Below are 20,753 nucleotides of genomic sequence, written 5' to 3'. Positions count from 1 at the left end.
GGGAGAAATAACACTAGGGGCAGTTAATAACTACAAATATCTAGGTCTGTACATTGATGATCGTTTAAATTTCCAAAAACATAAACAATATTTGGAAACAAAAGGGAATGGTCTAATATACGCATTTTGTGCCCTCTCAAAAAAGTTAAAGGGTCCATCCCTAAAGCCCTTATTAGATGTAATGGCCGCTAAATTGATGCCGACAATGGAGTATGCAAGCGTCGTTTTACACGGAACAGATGCTGACCTGTTGGATAAGATTCAAGTAAGAGCATACAAAAGGGTTTTTAAGATACCGCAGAACGCGTCACCAGCACAGGGGAGGTTGGAATTTGGCCTTATCCATCAATGGATTGGAAGAAATTATGCATATGTCAAGAGTTGGTATAAAATCTGGTTGAGTCGCAAACGTATTATACGATGCCTTGTGGCGAGCCCAGGAAGAGGATCAGCACTCCATTTATGGCAAGTTTTTGAAATCGGCCATGGAAGAAACAAAGTGTAAAGATCTTTCGGCACAGTCCCCCTCCTTTCCCGTTTTTCGTAAAGTGGTAAATAAAATGGTGAAAATACATGCATTAATAGAGGATAAAGATAAATTTGCAAAGAGGTCGCATGCTTGGATGGTTATACAGTCTTATACAAAACTACATCCGGCAGAATATTTGAGTACAACATACTCATACTATATAAAAAAGAAAATTCATGGCTACCAGGTTTGGGTTATTACCAAGTTTAGCGGATCAGCCCAAATAGGGATACAATGGGCCTACTTCATGTACACTGTGTGGCACCGAGAAACAAGATCTTATTCATCCTATTTGTATATGCCCTGGCTTAAAGCAGATCCGGGTGTGGCTTTTGAAAAAGATATTTATTGAGAGGGGCATTAGGTCTTGTAGAACCGCAATAATCAAGTGTTTTGATGCAACGGATCCCTGTCTAAATTGTAGGATTACGACATTTTTTATCCAATATGATAAGATAATAATGCACAAGGATAACAAAATCATCATGCCATTGACGGGGTAATGTCTGGCAAATATTAATATGAACAGTTAGTAGAGACAGCATCATTAACTCTAACAGTGGGACTCAAATAAGTGGCAATGGAAGCCCTGCCTTTTGGTAAATATATATTGGGTTAGATACATCGCTTTTAAATTAGATAGGTTTTACAAGGAATTGTCTTGTTTTTAGCCAAAAAGTCTTTAATACTGTATATTTTTGTATGAAATTACTTTTCTATAATCTGTTGAAAACATTTGCAAACTTTTAAGGAAAAGAGGATATAAATTCTTTCGATATTGCATGGTTTTTATTAACTAAAACAATAAAGATTTCATTTCATTTGGTGATTGGAGCCCCAGACCACAAGGAGACGAGGGACGAGGTATGTCGCCGATCCACACCTGCTCGTCACCAGTTGGCACCGCAGCCTTGGCTTAATGAGTCGTGCACACTGATATCTTCACTGAATACAGGTTCACACACAGGAAACACATCAACCATGAGGTCATGTTCCAGGTCTGTTTATTTATACTCTCCATCCCTTTGTCACTGCCGTGACCACCGCGAACCAAACAGAGGGTAATTACACTAAACACCCCTTCAGGGATTACCACAGTTGGCTTTCCCCACTGGCATGAACATAACACATATGGGACTCCTGGGATTTAGACATCTCAGTGAAGCCGAGAGAGTTTTAAGAAGTGAAACAACACAATCCATTGTTTTCAGTGTAAGCAGATATCTATTCTCCTTGGGGATAGTACGAAGGAGACGGGGTCTCATTCTCTAATGCTATAGTGATGCATTTTAGACTACCTGTTGTAATGTAGCTGCTGGAGTTAGGGGTGGGAGTTCAAAAGCTGGTGTCAGTACTGTTTACAATCTGTATAGCTAAATTAGTTTTCTTGCTACGATATGGAAGTAATACCATTCATATTAAGTGTGTTTTAAAATGAACTATTTACTGTAAGGTATATGAATATACTACCTTTTTCTTTTTAAAAGAGTTAATAATGTATTTATCATTTTATTATCGCAAATACCTCTGACTGACTTCCAAATAGTAATAATGAACTGTGAAAAAATGGGCGCAGAATTGATTCTTTCAGTCCTTGTTATTTAAAATGTATTCAAAATATGTGTACATCTTTTATGGTTCGTTTTTAACCGAAATAAAGAAATAAAGAAGATATGAGAGCAGTATTTATTCTACAGCTAATCCTTAAGTTGTGCATCTTGCATGCCACAGCTAGATCGGTCCAATTTGGCTATGTCAAAGGGGGGTAAGTAAAAGAGCTCACATGTGCCCAACTGCAAAGTTTGCCAGACTGGATCAGGCACGCATGAATATAGGCTGCAATCTTATTTGAATGGACTGGTTAGATGTAGGAAAAGCACAGCAGCGGAAAATGAAGTTGGTCTAATGTGACGAGTGCAGAACATCTATTGACGCCCCATCCTCGGCCTCTGAAGACCATAACTTCAGCCTCAAAATGTACACCAGAAATTAATCTAGTGGGAAGGGGAAAGGGAAGAGAAACATGTGTCAGTTCTCCAGAGGTGGAAAGTCTTGCGTGCCCTTGTTTGTCTCATGAACCAGGTTATTCAGGAGTCTGTTAAGACGAAACGTGTCAATCAACTGTCAACTAATTACTTTCCTCCTATCCACAATGCAATGTGACTTACCTCACCTCTCTAGCTGCCTGTTTACCTCGACTAGCATGCTGTCTGAAATGGATACAGGGCTGCCTGTACAAGAAAGAAGCAAAGGTTCTGATTCAGAATTGTGCTCTTATCCACCCCTTCATTCCCTGAATTTACAAGATTCTGCATCCCTCACAGTTACACTGCCTGTATCTTATAAATGTGTGGGCCTCATGCCAGTACTCTGTTCTAATGCAGTACTCATGCATGTGTTCCATAACAACTCATTGAGGCACATTTGCTCTCACTCCACTGTGCCTTGAGGCGTACAGTTCTTTGTTGCCACACGCTTTTGAAGGCAACCTCAATGTCTCTGAATATAGACACATTTCTAAGCAGTCTCAATGCTTCATAGCACCAACTGCACACTAAGCAGCCTGATGGCGTCACCCAACATCACAGCATGCCCATGCCTCCGGTTATCAAACATATCAAGAAAGTCCCAATCAAGACAGACTGCACAGATTTACCAGGAAGGACTAGGAGACAGTTTCTCCAACATAGAATGCAGGTCAAAAGTTGGTACCTATTAACTATCAACCAGCTATTACCAACCTCTATTTAAGTCTTGCCCTTGAAATGGGAACAAATATTGTACATGTTACGAGTTCCACTTTAGGTGGACCTACGTCCCCAGTAGATTTTTATAGTCTCCTGGGCTGGTCATTGCGTCCATTTGAATATACCCCAGGTAAGGACAAATAGCAACACCATTAGGAACACCACCCTCCTTCACACTTCACATCAGTGCATGGAGTTTCAATTTTCCTAGTTGGGCCTTTTGCCTTCCAAAGGTAAACTTTCCAGCACTCTTGTTCAAATATCCTAGTCTAAAGGAAGGTGCATCATATTAAGCACATAGTTGATTATAGTGATGGCCACCCTGCCTATGCTCTGTATCCACTTCTACAGAGAGAGTTTCAAATGGCTCCTGATTTTCTGACTCCCAGGCATTTGAAGTTATAGCTCTAGCTCAATAATTTGGAGGGAGTGGCTTGATTGTATTTTCCCAACAGTGTTTTCTGTTAAGCGAGGTTCTTCATATTTATTCATCAATTCGGTATATTACCTAAAATATTGAAAATAAATTAATTATGTCCGCTAACTGCTTAAAAGCTATTTGTGGATTAAAAATTGTCAACATACATGAACATTATGATTCTTTCTGTTGTCATTGAATGAAGCTACACAGTGGGTTTTGAGTATTGGTTGGGCAACGTTTTTTTGCTTATCTATGTTAATGTGTATACATTTTCCTGGGTGAATGTAAGCAGTTTTGTGATTTTGGCTACTGTGATATTAAATCTACTTGACCCTCTCTCAGTCACTATTTCGAGTTATAGGATGTTCTGTAGGTTGTTCGTGCTACAGGATGTTCTGTAGGTGGGACATCCTGTAGCAGGGAATCATGTGGCAACCGAAACCCTGTCCATGCTGTAAATCTTGTAAAGGCTGCTATGGTTATAAGAAGATTTGATAATTTGTGATTCACACAAATTTGCATCTGCAGTGCAACTGAGAGTCGTCCTGTGGGGAACAGGAAAAGAGACAAGTCCTCTTCTACCTGTCAAAGGATTCCAAGTGTAAACCTCAAATCAGTGCTTGGTGGTTGCAGGTGGGGCCCATCGGCACTCATTTTTGGGGATCGTGACTTTAATCCAGAACAAAAGGCAGAAATGCAGAAAAGAGAGAGAGGAAGAGGAGCAGAAAGATGGGAAAACTGTGACCACTTCAGAATGCAGGGATGAAAAAGAACCCGCAAGAGTGAAATAGAGGGACAAGGAAGGTAGAGTGGTGTGATAAAGAGGAATAGTTTGGAATCACGACCAGAAAGCCCCAGTATTAAGGAAACCCACCACCCATCAGGGCCCCTGCCTCATTCTTCTACAGATTAAACACTTCCTTAAATGTGTTTGTTTGTATGAAGCTATGTAGCTATTGTACCCTGTTAAATAGCGGGTTTAAAACAAAACCTCTTAATCATCATACACAGGCAGGTCACGTCCACACACAGAGAGGCCCAGTTGCATGCTTCCCCAGTATTTAAACAATATTTAAGCACAGAGTGAACTTGAATTCTTCACAAAGTCCCACCCAGAAATTCCGGCAGCTGAAATTAAACAGGTGTGTCGTTTCCACTGATGACATAACCCCTAGAGTGCACTAACTGCTGTTACTGGCCCCATCACATTTAGAAGCAAGAAAGCAAGTTAAGTAAGAACATTGTTTGTACAAAGAGTGATCTTTTCCTATGGAATAAATGCTGGCAATCTATTTTGCTCAGCAGCGCGACTTCTTATTTTGTAAAATACTAAATCATAAAAGAGATCTCTGTCTTTCACTCGAATGTCTTGCATAACCACGCACTGTGCCAGGTCACACAGATAAAGCCTTGAGACAATGGCTAGCAAGCCTGTTCTTGAAAGTGCCCTGTGCAAACCCTGTAACTAATTAACAGCAAGGACTGCTTGTGGTGTGGCAAGGCGCCGCTCCCTTTTTATTGGACAGAGGGTACCTGAGTGCAAGTTCCACCAGGTGTCAGATGAAAGCTGCCATTGTAGTGAAAACTCATGTGACTGTACTGACTAGAAGGAGATTTACCTCGAGCGGCACCGAATGAGTCGGTAATTTACCATGGCCTCGAAATTACTGTTCTTCACAATCGCTGCTATTTTTGTGGCGTATTGTTTTTATAAACCTCTTCCAGAAAACACCGAGGAGAGATGGAAAATGACTGTATTAAGTTGGATATTTGGACCAGTTGCACTCGTGGTAAGTTCCAAATTGCATCTTCAGACCTCTAATATGACGACATATTCTATAAAGCATTGTTTGCTGCTACATATATCTGAAAATGTTAAATATGTAACTAAACCCAAGAAACCTACTGTTAAAAGATATGTCAAAATGCATTATTAAGTTTCGTAAATCATATGTAGTTTATACAGGGCTACTTACATATACTTTTTAATGTTTGGAAAGGTTTATGAACTGAATATTGTCTTCATGGTCAGAATATATTCATCTTTATTTCAGAAAGCTGAAATCCTATTTCCTGTACATGGGTGAGGCCTAATTTAAATAGAACAATGAAGATATGGAACTCTCATATGGCATTATTTATGGAAAATTCGAGGTTAATTAATGCCAGGAAGCGCTAGGGGAAGGGAAAACAGAGATTCAGTATTTGCACAAGCACTCACACTTAATAAACTGAAAATCCTTCAGAACGATTTTCTTAAACAATATCGGTCTCCCGCACAATGGCAGTCGCAAAGTTCAAATCGGAGCCTGGTATTTTTAAATGTGTGACACATTTAAATTGTGAAACCCAAATTGTGATTCGGGAACACGTTACAGATTCGCAATTTGGGTTGGCGAATAAATACAATAGGTATTTGGAAAGGGTGTTTAAAGGGGTCCTTTCCAAATACCAATTTCTTAAGTTATGTATTGGTATTTTGAGACTATAATCGGGTCATAAAACATTAATATGTTACCACCAAGTCAAAGAAGGTGATAACTATTCGCCAATGAGAAGGGGTCTCCAAGGGACCCGATCCCTTTTGTGAATGTGATCAAACATGTTTTGGGAGTAGTCAGTGCTGCTCATATAAAATTGGATAATTTTCCATTTTTTGTTTTGAACACATCCTGTGAATCTGCTGTACTGGAACAGAAAAAGATTGCTTTATTTAAAAGGAATCAGACATGTTGGTCTGCTGAACCCTTAAGTATAATGGGGTTGCCCTCTGTCCCTCAGAACCAGGGTATATAATTGTTGACTATAAGTGGTCCTGACGTGTGTCACAATTTTGGCTGAAATTGTGAGAAATGCTTATCATTAAGAATGGGTATAAAAGGTCCAATAATGATCCCTATCAGGCTGTGCGCAATACCTACTACTGTTGATTCTTTACTGGCCTCTGCACATCGAAATTCTTAATGTCCATAAACCACGACACCGAAGAGTAATTCATCAATAACAGGTACTATTCTGGTTGTCCATAACATACAGATTACATATAGTAATTTTAGTGCATTTTGCTTTGTGCGGTGAGGGAGTGTTGGTGAATCTCTGGACCCTTAACGGCGGAGCATTCCTCTTGTAATTAATTCCACTTCTTCGCGGGCGCCGCTCGTGCAGTCATCAACGAGGGAGTGCTGTTTCCACCTGCTACACCTGAGGCAGTGCCGAACCTCGCCTTGAGACCGACCCACAGACAGCCAGCGGGACTGCGAGGACCAGCGTGCAGCGCGGCTTGGATCTGCCGCAGCTGGTCCTCTTCCCGCCTCCTCCCTGCTGTTAAAATCACTGGCTGGACTTGCAATTCTGGGTGCATTTTGCTTTGTGCGGTGAGGGAGTGTTGGTGAATCTCTGGACCATTACCGGCGGAGCATTCCTCTTGTAATTAATTCCACTTCTATCGGCCCCCGCTTCGTGGGCGCCGCTCATGCAGTCATCAACGAGGGAGTGCTGTTTCTACCTGCTACACCTGAGGCAGTGCCGAACCTCGCCTTGAGACCGACCCACAGACGGCCAGCGGGACTGCGAGGACCAGCGTGCAGTGCGGCTTGGATCTGCCGCAGCTGGTCGTCTTCCTGCCTCCTCCATGCTGTTAAAATCACTGGCTGGACTTGCAACTCTGGGTGCATTTTGCTTTGTGCGGTGAGGGAGTGTTGGTGAATCTCTGGACCCTTACCGGCTGAGCATTCCTCTTGTAATTAATTCCACTTCTCGCGGTCCCCGCTTCACGGGCGCCGCTCTCGCATTCATCAGCGAGGGAGTGCTGTTTCTACCTGCTACACCTGAGGCAGTGCCGAAACTCGCCTTGAGACCGACCCACAGACGGCCAGCGGGACTGCGAGGACCAGCGTGCAGTGCGGCTTGGATCTGCCGCAGCTGGTCCTCTTCCCGACTCCTCCCTGCTGTTAAAATCACTGGCTGGACTTGCAACTCTGGGTGCATTTTGCTTTGTGCGGTGAGGGAGTGTTGGTGAATCTCTAGACCCTTACTGGCGGAACATTCCACTTGTAATTAATTCCACTTCTCGCGGGCCCCGCTTCGCGGGCACTGCTCGTGCAGTCATCAACCAGGGAGTGCTGTTTCTACCTGCTACACCTGAGGCAATGCCGAACCTCACCTTGAGACTGACCCACAGACGGCCAGCGGGACTGCGAGGACCAGCGTGCAGTGTGGCTAGGATCTGCCGCAGCTGGTCCTCTTCCTGCCTCCTCCCTGCTGTTAAAATCACTGGCTGGACTTGCAACTCTGGGTGCATTTTGCTTTGTGCGGTGAGGGAGTGTTGGTGAATCTCTGGACCCTTACCGGCGGAGCATTCCTCTTATAATTAATTCCACTTCTCGCGGTCCCCGCTTCGTGGGCGCCGCTCGTGCAGTCATCAACGAGGGAGTGCTGTTTCTACCTGCTAAACCTGAGGCAGTGCCGAACCTCGCCTTGAGACCGACCCACAGACGGCCAGCGGGACTGCGAGGACCAGCATGCAGTGCGGCTTGGATCTGCCGCAGCTGGTCCTCTTCCCGCCTCCTCCCTGCTGTTAAAATCACTGGCTGGACTTGCAACTCTGGGTGCATTTTGCTTTGAGCGGTGAGGGAGTGTTGGTGAATCTCTGGACCCTTACCGGCGGAGCATTCCTCTTGTACTTAATTCCACTTCTCGCGGCCCCCGCTTCGCGGGCGCCGCTCGTGCAGTCATCAACGAGGGAGTGCTGTTTCTACCTGCTATACCTGAGGCAGTGCCGAACCTCGCCTTGAGACCGACCCACAGACGGCCAGCGGGACTGCGAGGACCAGCGTGCAGTGCGGCTTGGATCTGCCGCAGCTGGTCCTCTTCCCGCCTCCTCCCTGCTGTTAAAATCACTGGCTGGACTTGCAACTCTGGGTGCATTTTGCTTTGTGCGGTGAGGGAGTGTTGGTGAATCTCTGGACCCTTACCGGCGGAGCATTCCTCTTGTAATTAATTCCACTTCTCGCGACCCCCGCTTCGCGGGCTCCGCTCGTGCAGTCATCAACGAGGGAGTGCTGTTTCTACCTGCTACACCTGAGGCAGTGCCGAACCTCGCCTTGAGACCGACCCACAGATGGCCAGCGGAACTGCGAGGACCAGCGTGCAGTGCGGCTTGGATCTGCCACAGCTGGTCCTCTTCCTGCCTCCTCCCTGCTGTTAAAATCACTGGCTGGACTTGCAACTCTTGGTACATTTTGCTTTGAGCGGTGAGGGAGTGTTGGTGAATCTCTGGACCCTTACCGGCGGAGCATTCCTCTTGTAATTAATTCCACTTCTCGCGGCCCCCGCTTCGCGGGCGCCGCTCGTGCAGTCATCAACGAGGGAGTGCTGTTTCTACCTGCTACACCTGAGGCAGTGCCCAACCTCGCCTTGAGACCGACCCACAGACGGCCAGCGGGACTGCGAGGACCAGCGTCCTCCCTCACCTTCTCCTATTTAGTCTCTGACTTACCCGCGCACGCGGGACGAGCGCGCCAAGGGCGGGCCCCTTCTTGCCCGTTCCAGACCGAACAAGACCGGACCGGGCCACCCCTCTTGTGTTTAAATCCTCGTGGGACTAAAACTGTATGTACTCTACACTAAACTATTGATTACGAGTGCCTGTGTACTATTATAGATCAAGCGTTTTTCAGGATGGCCACTCGTGAAAGTAGGAGCAAGGCTGCAAAGGGGGGGACAGCTAACAGGTACCCTTGACAACTTTATCATCAGAGATAACTCGGTAACAGATCAGGGCATAAGTTTAATGGAGCAAAGAGTGTCACTGGATCTAGCAGTGGCCAGAAGAATGTCACAGGACCCTGTAATGGCCAAAAGATAGTCCTTGGGTCACATAACATCTGCTAGAACCCCAGAACACATTGACTGTTCTACTCTTATTGTGTCACAAGCAGACGTGCACCACACTCCTAGCTCACATCAGGTACCTACCCTTACACAAGTGCCAACACATTTGTTTAATGATCCCATAGTCCTCATAGGGTCAGTTGCAGTGGACGATATTACAAACGAAACTTTAGAGTTAGAGGTCCAGGAAGACGAGGCTAACATAAGCCAACTACGTGGGAGGCAGGAGGGTGCCATATCGAAACGGAAACGCCCAAATGCTCCTGCTCACGCCAGAAAAAAAGTAAAAGTTACAAAAGCACAGGGGAATAGGGACATAGTGAACAAAGAGGGGGAGGAAATAGGGCTTATTCCACAGAAAGTACAGAGTGGGCAGGATGAGGATGATGCTCAAATTGTTGTTAATCTAGATATACCAGAGGAATCACAGGATTCTTTAGTTAGAGACGAGATGGGAGATAATAGAGCAGGGACGGCTGATGAGGGGACTGTAATCCTGCTAAAGAACATGGGGGAAATAAAAAAAAAAAACTTTTAACCCCACTGGAAACCAGATTGACACGCATAGAAAACCAGTTACTAGAGGTTGAAAAAAGTATTATAACACTGGCAAGTCTCAGTATAGTTGGATTACCATCTAAACCAACCGCGGGTGCTGCCCTAATAGCACCACCACTAGATACGAACACCTCCCAGCCTTTGACCCAGGGAACGAGTGAGAACAATAAAAATGCAACTATGGTAAACTCAGTAAGTTCTGTTGCAACAGTTAAAGAAACCCCAGTACAGGGCACTAATGTTATTAAGTCCAACCAGCAGGATCAATCTACCACCAGATGTTAGTCCCTATGTAATTGTCCTGACAGGGGTCCCTGAGCTAGGCAACCAATACGAAGAATCCTTTTGGACACTCAAAAATAAAGTATCATATTGGCTTAATGAAAATAGGCCCTTACCTACTCACATAAAGAGTAAAATCTTAATGGTTCGAAGGGTCCCTTGGATAGACCCCACAAGAAAATCAACCACTGGTGATTGTGTGGTAATTAACTTTGAAGACCCATGAACTGTGCACCATATATGTTCATGGAACTCTCAAGGAGGGAACTCCGCAATTGAAACCAGACCACTTTCGTTTTTTTATCCACCCAGGACGCGTCCTGAAGGTGACGGAAGTTGGACTAGGGTCAATTTTCATGCTCGGAGTGGGATCCGTGATAGGGGCATGGGCAATCCAAACCAATGGGTAGGGGCACCACATTTCAACAGATTTAGCTGCTTAGAAGCAGTAGATTGACTGAAGCCAATTGTGGGTTGTATAACTAGCACCAAAGGGAGACCATGTATGTTGAGTCCTATGCTCAATCATGACCATAGAAAAGGACTTACAGAAGTCCCTGGTATTACTAGCAGCGAAGGAGTAGTTGTGGCAGCTTGTGCCCAGGGGGACGGACCACAGGATCCATTAATACATAAACCAGGGTATATAAATAGTGTCACCATACAGGGAGAGCGAACTGAACCCCTGGAAGGACAGAACTCTATGGGAGAGTTATCTATGGGAGCTATCACTTTAAATATCAGGTCTCCAAACTTAGAGTTACCACCCACGAGTAGCAGTAATGATAAGATCCTGAAATTAATATAATGGAATATAGCTGGTGTAGCAAAGAACCTGAGGGATCCCGATTGGGCAAAATACATTGACTCTGGTGATTGTTGCCTTCTTCAAGAATCATGGGCACTCGATACGCCTCATAGGGTAGGCTATAAGTCCTTTGGAATTGGTGCCATCCCCTCTGTAAGGGGAAGGCCATCAGGCGGTTCAATCACCTGTGTCAAAGTAACTTTAAGGATCCAGGTAGAAGTTATAGACACAAGCTCGTTGGACATACTGGCATTAAAAATTACAACTAGCGAAGGGAAAATTACTCTATTTAATTAATGTCTATAATAGACCTGCTTAAGTATCCAAGGAATCATTAACTTTGGTAAAACTGGACTCCTTCTGAAGTAGAATAGTTGACAAAGAAGCTGTTATTATAGCTGGCGACCTAAATTGCAACTATGAACCAATCCTAGGGCTGAGCAATGTTTTCGATGAAGAAGACCAGGCAAATAACATTCCCTTGTTTGACAATAATGATCCTGTACATTGTTCAGTTTTGGCAGTTCAATTAGTGAAGTTGTCCGCGGAATATGGTCTTAGGGCTTGTAACAGACGTCTCCCGTCGGATACTTCCAAAAAGCCAACATTCCTCAGGAACAATTGCAAAAGCAATTTAGATTTTGTAATTGTTTCCTTGACTATCTGGCAGCACATGATTGACTTAGAGGTGAAGGACAGGATAGAGAGCGATCATCGTCCCTTGGACTTACAGCTAGAAGCATGCTTGGTCAAGGGGGCTGGGAGTGCAAAGATAACTGATGCACATAGCGGTTCACGTGACAAGATTTTTGTTAGCAACAACAGACGAGCACTAAAGTGGTCTCATATACTGGAGCATGGCGACATCCTTGGAGAAATGTATTTACAATTTGCAAGTTCATTCTCGGCCTTCATAGGTTCCCCACCTGAGGCCGATAATCCTGGACACTTCATTGCACTCCACAAGAAGTTTTTTTAAAATCCACTGCTGATGATGTCACATATTACATCATTCATGACATGGTCAGTGACATCACTGATGACATCTCAAATGACATCCCTGATGACATCATGATGACATCATCCACTGAATGTGGTTGTGTTAGTTATTTAAATATGTAATATATATATAGCAATCTGCATTGAAGAATGTGTCGATATATAAATATCTGGATGGATTTAGTAGCAGTGAGATTGATTGTTTTCTTAACTAATTTATAGTGTCTCACTAAATATATTGGATAGTGACTAAACTGTGTGAATATCTGTATCACTTTGTCAGTTAATATGTAAACTGCTGCACCAGTTGGTTACTAGCTATGTGAAAGTCTATTTTAGTTATTGATTAGTTAATTGAGTATTTGTATGGGAGAGTGAATGTGTGTGTGGTTTGGTGGGGGGTGTGTGACTGCCCAAAGATGTGTGAATAGTTAATGTAGTAGGTATATGACGTTAAGACAACATTTTATAACAGTTGTATGGGTGAGTGAATATCTTTATGGGTGTGGTGATGAGCAAATATATCTCTTAATGGTACATGTCCAACAAAGTAGAAAAATAAAAGGCAGTGTATGTGACAGTTGTATATAAATAAGTATATATTAGAGTCAGTGATTGTATGAATGACTGTATGGATAACTGTATACTTGTAATAGTGATTTTATAACACACTAAGTATGAGTTGCTATCTATATCAATAAATTAAGTGGTGTTTGTATAAGTGTGTACCTGTGTAAATGTAAGTATGAGCCATTGTTTGCATAAGTGAGTGGGATCACTGCATAAGTGAATAGGATGTGTGCTGGTGTGTAATGTCGATATAGGTGTATAAGTATATTTGATAGTGTTCTATAGATCATTGACAACATATATGAGTGAATCTATAGGTAATTGATTAGATGTGTGTGTAGATCTACAATCACTGAGTGGGTTTTTAGATACTTGTATTGCTGTGTCAATGGAATCAAATATGGTACTCTGTATTTTACAGTGAGTAATGAAAGGGTATACTAGTGTATAATGAGGTGTATCTGATTGTCACGCGGATGATATCATCAGTGATGTCATCAGTGATGTTATTTGAGATGTCACTGACCATGTCATGAATGATGTAATATGTGACATCATCAGCAGTGGATTGCAGGCGCGAGAGTTATAGTTAGTACAACTAACTATAACGGAGGAATTTCAATGTTTTGTATGAGTGAAATGTTCAGCTAACTGTAACACCCCTGAAACCTATGGTTTTTTTCAATGAATTTCTAAGGTTTTTTAAATGAAAATTCCTAACTATAACGTACATGAAACCTGTGGTTTTTTCAGTGATTTTTTAAGGTTTTTTAAATGATAATACCTCATTATAATGTTCATTATGCATAGCTGTTTTTTTCTATCTTTTTTAATTATCATCCCATTCTCAACGTAGTAAAACTGCAAATATTACCACTCTTCAATTTATTCCTTCCTCCGAAAAAATAGCTACAAACCAGAACCACAACTTACGTTAATATTATAAAAAACTAGGCGCTCTCGTAGGAAAAAAACAAAAAAAACACTTCCCATACTTTCAACAACAAACCAAATCTACATGCTACCTAAAAAAACAGGCGATAGTTCCATTTACCACTAACACATTAATATCAACATTTAACTAGTGTAAGGACGTTGACTATGTACTGTGTGAATTACATCCAACTCACACCCATATCTAAAGACAAATATGTAATACAAGTACTAGTTATGCCCTTCCAACACCCAACAAAATCACAACACTTAGCGCCACAACCACAAGAACCACCCCTCCTGACCGCTCCCTTTCTACTACCTCAGACACAGCGCAAAACAGGACAACAGCCCTTCCCAAATAATATATCCCCTCAACAGCACAGTAGCTCAATGTTCAGAGATGTGGCAATCAACTATGTATAAGGGAAGGATCTCGCACATCAACAATAATGTACACACTGCTAATACTACCGTGATATGCTATACACGACACACTATAGAAACCAAAAACGTTTCAGTGTGTAGATATACCATTAATACGTGTAGTATACTACACAGTGGACGCAACCATATTATCTCAGACACTGGGGAATATTTCTTTCATGTAGCTGTGTTGTTCCCCTTCTCTTGAAGCAGAAGCGGAGTGGGCTGGTCCAAAGTACGCAACGTCAGAGTAATACTATAAATAATTAGCCTACGCCTTGGGCGTAGTTCACTTCTGCAAAGAGAAGAGACTCTGCCACAACAAAGGTCCGCACCCTGCCACGTGGCTGCCGCCAAGACCACGTGCCTCCTCGATACAGGCCCATTGCGAACTCAGCGCCACAGCACCGCAGACATATGTCTGTATCGACTACTGCCTTCGATCTACACTGCGGACAGCAGGGTTCACAACTTCAATTCAGCTTTGGATCTACACTACGCACACCATTGAAGTTATCCTTCATTTATGTAAGGCGGAGACAATTCGAGTCTATGTCCTTAGACAGCCACCTCCCTTGGGCTGCCAATATGTATTAGTGTGGAGGGCTGAAGCCCCCCCACACTGCCCCGGGGGCCACCACCTCCCTGGGGCACTTTGAATTTAAATACGGGGGACCACCAGCTCCCCTGGGCTTTGCAAATGTTGGGAGGGGGCTGTGTGGCCCCCCTCCTGGAGCCCCCGATGGCCCTGGGGACTGCCATCCCCCAGGGCCAACTCCTGCAGTGGCCGGGGTGCCCACCCGGGACAATTCTATTTGCTATAGCAGCGCGGGCCAGAAGTGGCCCAGAAGGGGGGACCAGGCAGCCCCCCTCCCCAATAAAAAAAAAAATTATATTTTTTAAAATAAGGCACAGCCATGGGGATGGGGTTCCCGGGGCTAATAGAGGCCTCAGGAGGGGGGCCATGCAGCACCCCTCCTTAAAAAATAGTAAAAAATAATAATAAATATGTGGCCATGCCCCAGGGGAAGGGGTCCCCAGGGCTGAAATTGGCCTCGGGAGGGGGGCCACGGACCCCCTTCCCGTTTATTTTTTAGTTTAATTTAAAAATGGGGGTCAGGCCCTGGGGGATGGGCCCAAAAATGGGAAAAGAAGAGGGGTCACATAGCCCCCCTTCTGAACAACAAAAAAAAACTGCATCGCGCCAGAGGCCCGCCCCCTCCCTGCAGCTCTCTGCAAATACGCCCCCTGGCGCATTGTAAGTTGGGGAATTAATTCCCCTTGAATACTGAGGGTCCCTGGGGCCAACTAGCCCCCCCAGGTACCTCTGGTGTGCACCAGGGAGCTGTGTTGCAGAGAGGTGATCCAAGGACACGCCCCCTTTTTACACCACTCTGCAACGCAGCTCTGTGGCGCTTGCTGGAGGTACATGGTGGGCTAGTTGGCCCCCAGGGACCCTCAGGTCTCAAGGGGACTGAACCCCCAAATTTACAAAGTGCTAGGGGGCGTGTTTGCACAGTGGTGCAGGGAGATGGTGTGGCCTGATATTACAAGTGTGCAAACACCCCCCCTGGTGCTTTGTAAATTGGGGGATTAGGTCCCCTTGAATCCTGAGTGTCCCTGGAGGCCAACTAGCCCACCAGGTACCTCCAGTAAGGGCCACAGAGCTGTGTTGCAGAGAGATGGTCTGAGGCCACGCCACTTTTACACCTCTCTGCAACATCGCTCTGTGGCGCTTACTGGAGCTACCTGGCTACTTACAACACGCCAGGGGGTGCATATGTACAGTGGTGCAGGGACGGGGTGGGCCTAATATTACAAGTGTGCAAACACACCCCCTGGCACATTGTAAATTGAGTGTTTAAGTCTCCTTGAATCCTGAGGGTCCCTGGGGGCCAACTAGCCCACCAGGTACCTCCAGTAAGCGATACAGAGCTGCGTTGTAGAGAGATTGTCCGAGGCCATGCCACTTTTTCCACCACTCTGCAAACGTGGCTTCTGGTGCACTGCTGGTGGGGGGGGTTGAGGTCCCCTTCAGGACACGAGTGGACTTCATCCTTCAAGCAGCAGTGCACCAGAAGCCGTGTTTGCAGCGTGGTGTAAAAAGGGGCGTGGCCTCAGAACACCTCTCTGCAACGCAGTTCTTTGGCACTTACTGGAGGTACCTGGTGGGCTACTTGGCCACCAGGGACCTTCAGTAAGCGCTACAGAGCTGCGTTGTAGAGAGATTGTCCGAGGCCATGCCACTTTTTCCACCACTCTGCAAACGTGGCTTCTGGTGCACTGCTGGTGGGGGGGGTTGAGGTCCTCTTCAGGACACGAGTGGACTTCATCCTTCAAGCAGCAGTGCACCAGAAGCCGTGTTTGCAGCGTGGTGTAAAAAGGGGCGTGGCCTCAGAACACCTCTCTGCAACGCAGTTCTTTGGCACTTACTGGAGGTACCTGGTGGGCTACTTGGCCACCAGGGACCTTCAGGACTTAATAGGGATGTTATAATTAGAAATTTGCATTTCAAAAACCTTAGAAATTAACTGAAAAAAACATAGCATTGAGACACATTATAATTAGAAATTTTTGTTAAAAAAAACTTTGAAATTCACTGAAAAAAACATAGGTTTTCAGGGACGTTATAGTTAGAAATTAGCATTTAAAAAACCATTGAAATTCACAGAAAAAAACATAGGTTTCAGGGACATTATAGTTAGTTGGACATTTCACTTGTACAAAACCATAGAAATTCCGCCGTTATAGTTAGTTCAACTAACAATAACTTGCGTCCCGCAATGCACAGCTGATGACGTTACAAAGTGTCTGTGTGCAGAATGTCCCAGAGTAGCAGAAAAGTAATTTTGAAATGGCTGCATTTCAAAACTGTCCAAGATAGGTGTGCCCTCTCCTTTCTCCCTTTCTCACCTCTAATGCCAGAAATACCAAGGCTGTCCCAACGGTCTGGCGTACGGCAAGCGGTCATGCCACCAAAAGTGTTAGCAACACAACAAAAGCAGCTCCATAATGGGGGACCCCAACCCTGCAGGGCGGCTGCGGCAGCAACATTAATGGAGAATCCCATCATATAAACATCAAAAGAAAGATTTGCAGAGCCCGGTTTTGAAGCAGTTCCAGCCATTTAATTCAAATCTGCAAACTTTTGTCCTTACATGTTTTGGATATATATATATATATATATATATATATATATATATATATATATATATATATATATATATATATATATATATATATATATATATATATATATATATATATAGGGTTTTCCTTCAGTCCCAACTATGCCTGTACAACCATGGGATGGTGGGAAGAAACAACGGCATGGAATGAAAAACACCATACATTCACACAACACATCATAGTCTGGAAGAGATTTATTGATGATCTGTTTATAGTGTGGAATGGAGGCAAAGAAAAATTCTTGGAATATTTCCAAATATTGAACAACAGCACGCCATGCATAAAATTCACCCACACTATTAGCCAAGACAGAGCCGTTTTTCTGGATACTGAGGTGTATATAAATAACAACCATATGGAAACCACACTCCATCGAAAAAGTACCGCAACCAACGCAACCTTGGAGGCCACCAGTTTCCATCAACAATCCCTCATATCAAGCATTCCCTATGGGGAATTTCTTTGCCTAAGAAGAATCTGCAGTGAAGAACAAGAATGGCACCAGCAAAGCAAAAACTCAATGAAACGTTTCCAGAAAAGAAAATACAACCCCCACATCATAAAACAATGTTGGGAAAGGGCAAATCAAACAACAAGAACGGATTGCCTAAAGCCAAAAGAAAATTTACCATCGACAGCGGATGAACCAATCAGGCTAATTCTGAATTACAGCAAAGAAACCAAGCAAATAAATCAAATTTTAAAAAGAAATTGGAAAATCCTGCAGTTAGATCCAATCATAGGTGCAAAAATGGGCAAACACCCAGTAATAACATACAGAAGGGCGCGAAATTTACAGGACCAACTCATCCACAGTCACTTTCAACCAACTGCGAAAAAGAAACAATGGTTACAAACAAAAGGTTTCATAAAATGTTACAACTGTAAAGTCTGCGAAATTGCCAAACCCACAACAGAAACATCCATGCCCAACAACAAGATCTGGCTGATAAAGGAATGCATAACTTGCAACAGCAAATATACGATATACATGATCGAATGTCCATGCAAATTGAGGTATATCGGCAGCACCATCTGTGAGCTGAAAAAGCGCATTTTGGAGCATGTACGGGCAACGGTACATAAGGACAGGGGCAATGCAGTTGCTAAGCACATGGAATCGAATCACAATGGTGACTGGAAGCAATTACGTTTCTGGGGGATTGAGACAATGAGCCTCTCAGAAAGGGGCGGTCACAATGAAAAAGTACTGAGACGCAAAGAATCAAGGCATATATTGAACTTCAGAATAATGACTCCGTATGGGCTTAACCAGTCTGAAGAAATGTACATACATCTTTAAGAACGATTAACCTTGACTAGGAACTGAACTCCTTAAATCATCCTGCTTACCATATTATCTAATTTTAAAATTTATACACAATTTAAGTTTTCACTCGCATCACTTTTTCTCACTTTTGATATGCTCACAAAACATAACAATGTTCGTTACAAAACTATCTAACAGTGAGTTGATCTTGCCCACTGGAGGGCAGTACCTGTTTGTTTCTCGCCCACTGGAGGGCAGTACTGTTTGTAAATAATGAACAACAATTCAAAACAACTCGGATCGCATTACAAAGGTTACCAATGTATAGCCACTGGAATGTATTTTCTTTTGTCCAAAGATTGTTCATTGTGAATAATTGCATTGAAAACTACAACTCCCAGAAGTCTGATTATAAGACATACCATGTGATCTGCCAAATGTTTTGAACACACCCACATGGGTGTAACTATTATTGTCTGATTGTTTCAAAAACTGTGAGCCCTCGAGCACAAACTGACCGTGATCAAGACAGCGGACGCTGTCGAAACGCGTTGGTTGTTTTTGTTTTGATACCCCCCCTGGATTGATGGAATAAATATAATATATTCACTATAAACAAGCGAATCGATTCCAATTTTTGCGACTCCACGCCTCCCCAGAAGTGGGGAACCCTGTTGAAAATATATATATATATATATATATATATATATATATATATATATATATATATATATATCCAAAACTCCAGTTTCGCTCTGAACCCCTGCCCCTTGCAGCGGAGGGCCCAGACGGGATAGCGAGTCCCCAATAAATCAAAGATTTTCACAACTCAATGAAGAAGGAATGTCCGGGCCAGCTTATGCAGTTTAACAAGCTTATATATATATATATTACCTACTGGCGGTCGCCAGTAGGTAGTTATAGTCAGGACCTATTTTCCATAGGAAATCAGCAACATTCTGTTTGGAATAACTTTGGCGCCGGTTGACGAATCTTCGCAAAATTATCCAAACTGGTGGGGCTTTCCTGCCCGCTTCTATCGTGAAAGTCTTGGGGTAATTCGTGAAGCGGGGCTAAGAAATAAGGGGGGGTCCCAAAACGTGTTTTCCCCATGCAATTTTCCATAGGTACCGTTCATCGCGGCTGCAGCCTGAACGGCTGAACGGAATTCCACCTAATTTGACAAAGTTGTAGTCCTTGGTTCAGACTCGAGCCTTTTGCTTATATGGTGTAAATCTGTTCAGTAGTTCCTGAGAAAATTACAATTAAAAGTACATATATATCTATGGCCTCGGTGGATCCACGCATCTTGCGCGGATTATAAGCGCACCGTCCCGATCGCGCCCAGAATGCTGATTGGCTGTGAAGTGCTTGTCAACATTCAAAACCAGGAAGTGTTGCCAGCCATTTTGTGCCTCAGTAGAAGCGAGGATCTAGAAATTAGTGGAACAAGTGTTTAAAACGTATAAAGGGGGCAGGTAAGAAATATTTTGACCTAGACCTACTTAGGGGGTCCCACAAGGACTCCAAGGGCCTAAAAATGAAGGGTGGGCTCCAGTGCTTGTTTAAAAATTAGCTACGTGGGAAGTAGAAATCCCGGGGTCTGAAGCAGGGGCGAGAAAAAAGGGGGTCTCAAAACGTGTTTTCCCCATGCAATTTTCCAAAGGAATCGTTCATCATGGCTACAGCCCGAACGGCTGAACTGAATTACACCAAATTTGGCAAAGTTGTAGTCCTTGGTTCAGACTCGTGCCTTTTGCTTATATGGTGTAAAGTTGTTCAGTAGTTTCTAAGAAAATGACAATTAAAAGTACATATATATCTATGGCCTCGGTGGATGGGCGCATCCTGTGCGGACTAGAAGCGCACCATCCTGATCACGCGGTGAATGCTGATTGGTTGTCAACATTCGAAACCAGGAAGTGTTGGCAGCAATTTTGTGCCTCGGTAGAAGCGAGGATCTACAAATTAGTGGAACAAGTGTTCAAAATTTATAAAGGGGGCAGGTAAGAAATATCTTGACACTCTAGACCTGCTCAGGGGGTCCCACAAGGAACCCTAGAGCCCCCCAAATATATATATTTTTTTAAACGGAGAAATGTGCACTGGGTGCATGAATCCTCCATAAA

At 43.8% G+C, this 20,753-nt stretch overlaps 1 protein-coding gene across 1 annotated transcript in view; it reads left to right on the top strand.

Annotated features, from left to right (window-relative positions):
- The first annotated feature begins 5,236 nt into the window (after positions 1–5,236).
- The window catches only part of LOC147683806 (arylacetamide deacetylase-like), a 116,426-nt gene continuing 100,909 nt past the window's right edge, over positions 5,237–20,753 (top strand). Inside the window, exon 1 of the mRNA XM_086944204.1 lies at positions 5,237–5,487. Within this exon, the coding sequence (XP_086800330.1) occupies positions 5,350–5,487 (138 nt within the window). The 5' untranslated portion in view covers positions 5,237–5,349. The remainder of the gene's footprint in view (positions 5,488–20,753) is intronic.

The sequence above is a fragment of the Lissotriton vulgaris genome, chromosome 11, assembly GCF_964263255.1.
Source record: "Lissotriton vulgaris chromosome 11, aLisVul1.2, whole genome shotgun sequence".
Lineage (NCBI taxonomy): Eukaryota > Metazoa > Chordata > Amphibia > Caudata > Salamandridae > Lissotriton > Lissotriton vulgaris.
The sequence above is the reverse complement of the archived record's forward strand: the minus strand, read 5'-3'. Positions and strand labels throughout refer to the sequence as shown.